General features: G+C 39.7%; 1 protein-coding gene across 1 annotated transcript in view; it reads left to right on the top strand.

Annotated features, from left to right (window-relative positions):
• Positions 1-5435, top strand: part of PARP14 (poly(ADP-ribose) polymerase family member 14) — a 62539-nt gene extending 57104 nt beyond the window's left edge. Inside the window, exons 16-17 of the mRNA XM_023728680.1 lie at positions 4433-4607; positions 4941-5435. Of these exons, the coding sequence (XP_023584448.1) occupies positions 4433-4607; positions 4941-5230 (465 nt within the window). The 3' untranslated portion in view covers positions 5231-5435. The remainder of the gene's footprint in view (positions 1-4432; positions 4608-4940) is intronic.
• Positions 5436-8381: the final 2946 nt, after the last annotated feature.

Here is an 8381-nt window from a genome sequence, read left to right as displayed (position 1 = left end):
TGTGGTTTTAATTTGCATTTCTCTAATGGCTAGTGATCGCGAGCATTTCCTCATGTGTCTGCTGGTCATTTGAATGTCTTCTTTGGTGAAGTGTCTGTTCATTTCCTTTGCCCATTTTTTAATAGGATTATTTGTCTTTTTCTCACCAACTGATTTTTAACATCTATTGATGATCCTTGCCTGAACCCATTATTACATTGGAGGTTACAGAATTGTGATTTTAATTCTGTAATTCCTTAAAGATTATCCAGCATTTTTGTAAAGAGCTTTTCTTCTCTCCTGCTTTTAAAAAAACATAGTGTTATATTTAATTACAGTGATTATCCTTTTAGATGCACAAATTGTCCTAAATTTGGCTAGTAACCCCTTGCTGTCAATTCCGACTCATAGCAACCCTACAGGACAGAGTAGAACTGCCCCCATAGGGTTTCCAAGGAGTGCCCGGTGGATTCAAACTGCCGACCTTTTTGGTTAGCAGCCATAGCTCTTAACCACTACGCCACCAAGGTTTCCAAATTTGGCTAGTAGGATCCCTTTAGTGTTGGCACCCATAGTTTTTTGATGACCCCTTTAGTTTTTGAACACTTCTTCACTTTCAGGCTTACCTTGTACTTTCCCTCTCCCGGGCCTGAAATCAGGCATTTTCCTAATAAGCCCTGATTCCTTTTAGTGGAGAATGGTAGAGATAAACTAAGATGTGCGTGCTGAGTGTGCTCACTGCTAGTGAGGTGTCATTACTTCCAGGCCCTTTCATGGAAAGAGCTAAGAAAATCATGAGTTTGCACTGATGTTTTAAATAAAATTTAGTATTACAGATTTTTCTTAATTTCTTATATTTGTTTCTTTTCCTGTACAGTAGAAATTTTGATTCCTAATAACAACATGTATTTACTTGTTTTCACCTACAGTGTACATAAAATTGTTTCAAATATATAATGCCAACATTATTATTAACCATATTAGAATTACTATGCCAGCTTTCTTTTGGTTATTGTTAGCATGTTACATCTTTTTCCACCCCTTTTCTTTGAACCTTTCTATAACCTATATTTAAGATGTGTCTCTTGGTAGTAGCATATAGTTGAATTTTGTTTTTCTTATTCATCCTGAATAAATGAAAAGATGATCTTATTGTCTTTTAATTGGTGTACTTAGTCTGTTTGCATTATGTATTTACTGCTATGTTTGGGTTTAATTATACCATATTACTTTTTGTTTTCTATATATTGCATCCATTTGCTCCCTTCCTTCTTTTGGATTAAGTATTTTTATTATTCCATGTTCACCTCTACTAGGTACTTGGTTATACATTCTATTACAATTCTTTCATTGGTTACTCTGGAGTTTACAACAGGCATCCCTGACTTATTAAACTCTAATGTAAATTAGTACATTTATCATTTCCCAGACAAGGCAATGACCTTTGAACACTTTAGCTCCTTTTCTCTCCCTCTTGCCTTTTGTGCTACTGTTAACATGTATTTTAATTCTACGTATATATGAAACTCTATAAAACATTTTAATTTTTTATACAGTCAGTATTTGTTTAGATTTACCCTTTTTCTCACTGCCCTTCAAACCTTCCTGTATTTCCATGCTTTCGTCTGCGATCATTTTCCTTCTAGCTTTTGGGTATTTCTTCTAGTGCAGACCCGGTAGTGATGAACTCTCTGTTTTTGTCTGTCTGGAAATGTCTTTATTTCATCTTCATTCTCTGAAGGATATTGTCACTGGTTTAGAATTCTAGATTGGCAATTTTTTTCTTTAAGCACTTTGAAGCAGTTATTCCATTGTCTTGTGACTTTATTATTTCCCACTGCACTTCCTTTCCTTTCTCTCTGGAAGAGAATCCTTGCTGCCTTGGTATTTTTTTTTAGTGCCTTCAGGCAGACTTTGTTCTTTTCTAGCTTCTAGTAGCTGTTGGCAAGAGGGTTGGTCTGATATAAGCTAGTCAACCATAACCAGAAGCCTGCCGCTAATAGTAAACCTACAAGTTTAGGATTTATTCACAGTGTTTTTTGACCTTAGAATTTAGCCACTAGGAATATAGAGTCAGATTACTGTGTTCAAAAATTACTTGAGATAATAATTTTCTTTGTGTAATTATCAAGTGGGTTTATTTTATTCAAATTTAGGAATTGCTTTTTTAATTTCTGATTCAGTATTAACTTTAGAATTTGTAAGGCACTTACATTATTAAAGAGTTAAACCAGATACAAAGGTATCTTTGGAGAAATCTTGCTATTCTCTTCACCCCATTTCCACTATCCCATATAGGCAATCAATTAACTAATTTCTGTTTGATCCTGTGTTTCTTACACTAAAGGCAACATACTATATGCTGTTGTTAGGTGCCACTGAGTCAATTGCAACTCATAGTGACCCCATGTGACAGAGTAATTTTCTAGGCTGTAATCTGGAAGCAGATCACCTGCAGGTCTTTCACCCGCAGAGCCGCCGGGTGGGTTCCAACCACCAACCTTTCATTTAGCAGCTGAGCACTTAACTGTTGGCACCACCTGGGCTCCTTAACATACTATATACACTGTTCCATAATTTGGATTATTCACTGTATTGTGATTAAGTTTTAATAAAAAATGATCAGCAAAGAATGGAGGTTGTGTTCTACTGCCGTAATTTGCAGTTCCAAAAGGCTATGTTGATACTTCTAGGTAAAGATAGCACATTGAACATTTTTACTCCCTCTGAAAACACCAGTAAAATGATAGAAAAAAAGGACTTTTAAAGAAAGCTTATGTCCACAAGGGTAAAGAGGGTGGTAGAAAACAACATTTTGGGAACAGGAATGCAAACAGGCAAGTGTTAAAGGAGCCAGCAGACTAAAGAAAAATGAATTGGAAGCATGAAAGGAAAGCTGAGAAGAATCCTGCCGTACGATCTAATTCTATCCACTCTGTTGGCTTACTAACTATAACCCTTTGTTGTGTTGTCTTAGTGGCTGCTTTAGGGTTTACAGTGTACACCTTTAACTTAGCACAGACTACCTCCAAGTGGTATTACACCACTTTATGTGTAAGAATCTTACAATAGTACATTTTCATTTCTCCCCTCCTCCTAAGCCTATGTACTATTGTTGTCATACATAATACTTTCACATATTATAAACTCTATCTACATTGTTATTATTTTCATTTAAATAGTCAATTATCTTTTAAAGAGATTTAAATAAGTAGAAGAAGATGTATGTTTACCCACATAGTTGCCATTTCTGGTGCTGCTTATTCCTTTGTGTAGATTCAGAGTTGCATCTGGTATCGTCTTTCTGCCTTTAACATTTCTTATAGTGCAGGTCTGCTGCTGGTGAATTATTTCAGTTTTTATATGTTTCAAAAGTCTTTATTTCACCTTCACTTTTGAAAGATATTTTCACTGTGTACAGAATGCTAGGATGACTTTTTTTTAGCACTTTAAAGATGTTACTCCACTGTCTTGTGGTTTACTGTCTTATGTTTCCAATGGGAAGCCTGCTATCATTCTTATCTTGCTCCCTATGTGTAATGTGCCTTTGTTTTCTGCATACTTTTAAGATTTTCTTTTTATCATTGGTTTTAAGCAATCTGATTATGACGTGCTGGGGTGTCTGTTCCTTGTTTCTTGTGTTTTGAGTTCACTGAACCTCTTGGATCTGCAGGTTTATAGTTTTATTCAAATTTAAAATATTTTGGTCATTATGTCATCAAATGATTTTCTTTGTCTGGTTATCAAATGGTTTTGCTTTATTCAGATTTAGGATTTCCTTTTCTAATTTTTGATTTAGTATTAAATTTAGAATATGTAAAACACTTACATGGTTAAAGAACCGAAACTATACACCAAGGTATCTTTAGAGAAATCTTTTTTTTTTTATTCCTATCCTTTCTAACCCATTTCTAACCATCCCACGTAGGTAATCAATTTAATTAATTTCTGGTTTATCCTTTTGTGTTTCTTTCTTACATGAAAGGAAACATACTTTGTACCTGTTTTATAAACTGCATTATAAGTACTTAAGATCCTAAACATTGTTTGCTCTCATGTAGTACATTAAAAAAATTCAAAAATTAAACTAACATTCTTCCCAAGGCCTGTTTTTAGAAAACACTGGAACTAGAAGGATTCCTGAATATAGAAAGCTGCCACCTGGCATTGAATTTGCTCTTCACTGTAACTTTTATTTAAGATAAATAGTGGTTCTTTTCATTGTGGCGAAGTGGTTAAGAGCTTAGGCTGCTAACCAAAAGGACAGCAGTTCGAATCCACCAGCTGCTCCTTGGCAACCACATGGGACAGTTCTACTCTGTCCTATAGGGTTGCTATGAGCCGGACTCAACTAGATGGCATGCAATAACAACAAAAGTGGACCTTCTCATTCGCTATATTTTGGCAAGTACTCCTGTCATTGGCAGATTTCTTTTCCTTTTGTAATTTGTAGATTGAAAGGGTCCAGAATCCAGATCTCTGGAATTGCTACCAGGCAAAGAAAAAAACCATGGATGCCAAGAATAATCAGATAAATAATGAAAAGCTCCTCTTCCATGGGACAGATGGAAGCTCAGTGCCATATGTCAACCAAAATGGCTTTAACCGCAGTTACGCTGGAAAGAATGGTAAGGAAGTGAGCAGTGTAGCCGCTCCCAGTGAGGGTCAGCCATGAGAACCTAAGCTGGCCCGTGACAGTGGGGACTGCACTATGCTCCCCCATGGTGGGTGGCATGTTGCAGCCAGAGATTCATGGTAGGATGCACTATGTTTCATCCCAAAGGGGACTGATTGGCCTTCTGTGTGAAGGAATTGATTTTTAAAAATTAAAAAAAATATTGTTAGGAAAAAAAGGCCTTAGAAAATTTGAACACTATTTTAATGTTATTTGACATATTGGGCCAATATGTCAAATTTTACAGCAAGTTCAAATTCTTAAAAAATGCTTTTTCTCTTCACAGCTGTGGCATATGGAAAAGGAACCTATTTTGCTGTCAATGCCAGTTATTCTGCCAGTGACACATACTCCAGACCAGACAGTAATGGGAAAAAACATATGTATTATGTGCGAGTACTCACTGGAATCTACACACATGGAAATTCCTCATTAATTGTGCCTCCTTCAAAGAACTCCCAAGATCCTACTGACCTTTATGACACTGTCACGGATAATACACAAAATCCACAACTATTTGTGGTTTTTTATGACTACCAGGCTTACCCAGAGTACCTCATTACTTTTAGTAGATAACATTTTGGTTTCCTTCCCAAAAGACTTTACTCATCTATACATATCTACTTGTAAAACAAGTTTTAGTGTTACTGTTTTTTCCCTTAACATTTTTTTCCTAAGCTCAAAGGATCCTTCTTTGTCATTGACATTAGACTTTTTCAGCTTCCCTTTCATAATCTGAAATGAAGCTATCTTGAGAACAAATAAATTTGAGAATTTAAATCAGATAACTTAGTCATAATTCTGTGATCACAACTTGGACATCGAAACTGTATAAGTAAAGAACAGGTTTGTATCTTGAGGAAGGAGAGAATAATGTGAATCACAAAGGCAGAAGGCACAGCTCTGCAATCTCAGCTGCCGCTGAACAGACAGCTAGTATCACGTCAGGATGCCGTATTGCTGTGGGGATAACAGCATTAAAAGTGGCTAAGGGCTGCTGTCTTCACTGTGGGAGGGATGGTGTCTTCTTTATTTTTTTATCCCTGTTCTGAGGACTGTGCCTGATGTACAATAAAAACCAAACCAAACCCGTTGCCATCAAGTCAATTCCAACTCATACCGACCCTACAGGACAGAGTAAAACTGCTCCATATGGTTCCCAAGGAGCAGCTGGTGGATTCTAACAACTGCTAACCTTTTGGTTAGCAGCCAAACTCTTAACCACTGTGCCACCAGGTCTCCTGATGTACAATGGATGCTCCATAAATGTTTGATGACCAGTTAAGGATAGAAAAGCCCAGTCAAATTGCCACCCACAGTAGAAAGCATTTCTTCACCATCATCCTTGACTTATTGTTACTTTGACTCAAATTGAGCAGGTTCTATGACAGGGAGCCTCCTTTGTGAACCAGCCCGTGACATGCAGGGCAGCTATTCGGGGCTCTGGGCTCACAAGGCAGCTTGTGCCTTCACAGCTCCAGGGACAGTGAGTGATTTGGCATGTGGTCCAGGCGAGCTGTGTCTGTCGCAGCCTGCCTCCGTAAAGATTTACAGCCTTGGAAACCCTATAGGATCGGTATGAGTTGGAATCCACTTGATGTCAGTGGGCTTTTTTTTTTTTTTTTTTGGTGGATAAAATAAACCAAAGGAATTAAGCAGTCTATTGCTAATTTGCTAATTCAGTATTTGTTAAATGGTAAAGGCAAGTTCTTTTTTTTCCCCAAGTAAATTTCAGATTCAAACACCATTTATTGAGCACATCAATTGTACCAGGTAGTATAATAGGTGCTATGGTGCAGTGAATCACTTTTATATGGCTTTTCTAGCTGCAGTCTTGTAACTCCCACAAAATGATTGGCTGGGCCACAATCTTGCAAGGGATTAGTAAATTGTCTATGAAAATAGTGGTTTGATAATTCATCCAATAAAACTGAGCCCCTTGCAGCCCAACTAGGGGATGCATTCGTTTTGACATCCTGGTAGGCATATATCAAGGCCAATCCCACAGAGGTTCAGGGGGACCTCGCTATTATCAAGAGAGTCTGGAGTGGAGCGTGTCCTGCGGACATGCACAGGATCCCTGTGCTGTGAACCCCCTAGACCCAGAAGCGAGATCTGTAACACTGAAGATGGAGAGAGAGTGCTGTGGACTTGTCGGCCCACAGAGAGTACGCCAGTGGGTGCCTTGGGGCAGGAGGCTTGCCTGTGCAGCTAAAGACTTGTAACACTTGCCTGAACAGGGCACAGGCCTCAAGTGCCCCATGCGGGGTCGCTGACAGAGGCTCAGAAGATCCTGTGCAGAGGCCTTCTTCCTACGACGGGGTGGAGCTGGGTGTCTCCAAGCAGGTGCACAGCATGGTGGGAGCCATTCAGGCCCTTGAGTAGTGCAGGCCCAGGCAGCAAGAGAGAGAAGCATGCGGCCTGGGAAGCATGGCAGGAGCCAGCGGCAGAGGCCTACCAGGGCCCAGCACCAGAGCCTTCCGCCAACCCCACAGCGTGGTAGTAGCCTGAGCTGAGGCAGCAGTGACATCTGACCTGAACCACTGCGTGTCCACCCAGCAACCTAAGAATGGACATGGGTAATATGGGGAAGGGTAGGGCTTCCCTTTGAGAATGTTTTCTTGTTTACTGTTTGCTTTATATAATCAATAATAATGGCTTCTCCACACTGTGCAAGTGTCTTGTGAGTCCGGCTTGATCCTAGATGAATGTTGCGCCTGTGGAATGATGGATGCCAGTGGGTCTGAGTGTCTCATTCCTAGCAGCATTTTGGCTGCCTGGAAGTCAGAGGCTCAGTCTGTCTGCATGTGCAGTGTAGACAGATTCACACAGGTGCTTTGACATACATTATTTATTCCCCCAAACAATCCTGTGAGGGAAGAATTATATCCCCATTTTAATGTTGAGGAAGCTGATGCTCAGAGTGGTCAGGAAGCTCCCTTGCCTGGTCATGGAAGCGCCACAGACACATCCAAACTCCCTGAGGGACCGAATCACTGGGCTGAGGGCTGTGGGGATCAGCTCAACTGGCATAACAGTTTATAAAGAAAATGTTCTACATTCTACTTTGGTGAGTAGTGTCTGGGGTCTTAAAAGCTTGTAAGCGGCCATCTAATATACTCCACTGGTCTCACCCTGTTGGGAGCAAGGGAGAATGAAGAAAACCAAAGACACAAGGGAAAGATTAGTCCAAAGGACTAATGGACCACAAACTACCACAGCCTCCACCAGACTGAGTCCAGCACAACCAGATGGTGCCTAGCTACTACCACTGACCGCTCTGACGGGGATCTCAATAGAAGGCCTCAGATAGAGCTGGAAAAAAAATGTAGAACAAAATTCTCACAAAAAAAAAAAAAATCAGACTTACTGGTCTGATACAGACTGGAGAAACCCCGAGAGTATGGCTCCGGACACCCTTTTAGCTCAGTAATGTAGTCATTCCTGAGGTTCACCCTTCAGCCAAACATTAGACAGGCCCATAAAACAAAACGAGACTAAATGGGCACACCAGCCCTGGGGCAAGGACAAGAAGGCAGGAGGGGACAGGAAAGCTGGTAAAAGGGAACCTAAGGTTGAGAAGGGGAGAGTGTTGACATGTTGTGGGGTTGGCAACTAATGTCACAAAACAGTATGTGTACTAATTGTTTAATGAGAAGCTAGTTTATTCTGTAAACCTTCATCTACAGGAAAAAAAAAAAAAAAAAGCTCCCTTGCCTGAGGTCAC

The sequence above is a fragment of the Trichechus manatus genome, unplaced genomic scaffold, assembly GCF_000243295.1.
Source record: "Trichechus manatus latirostris isolate Lorelei unplaced genomic scaffold, TriManLat1.0 scaffold00026, whole genome shotgun sequence".
Classification (NCBI taxonomy): Eukaryota; Metazoa; Chordata; class Mammalia; order Sirenia; family Trichechidae; genus Trichechus; species Trichechus manatus.
Note: the sequence above shows the minus strand (reverse complement) of the source record. Positions and strands in the feature narration are given on the sequence as shown.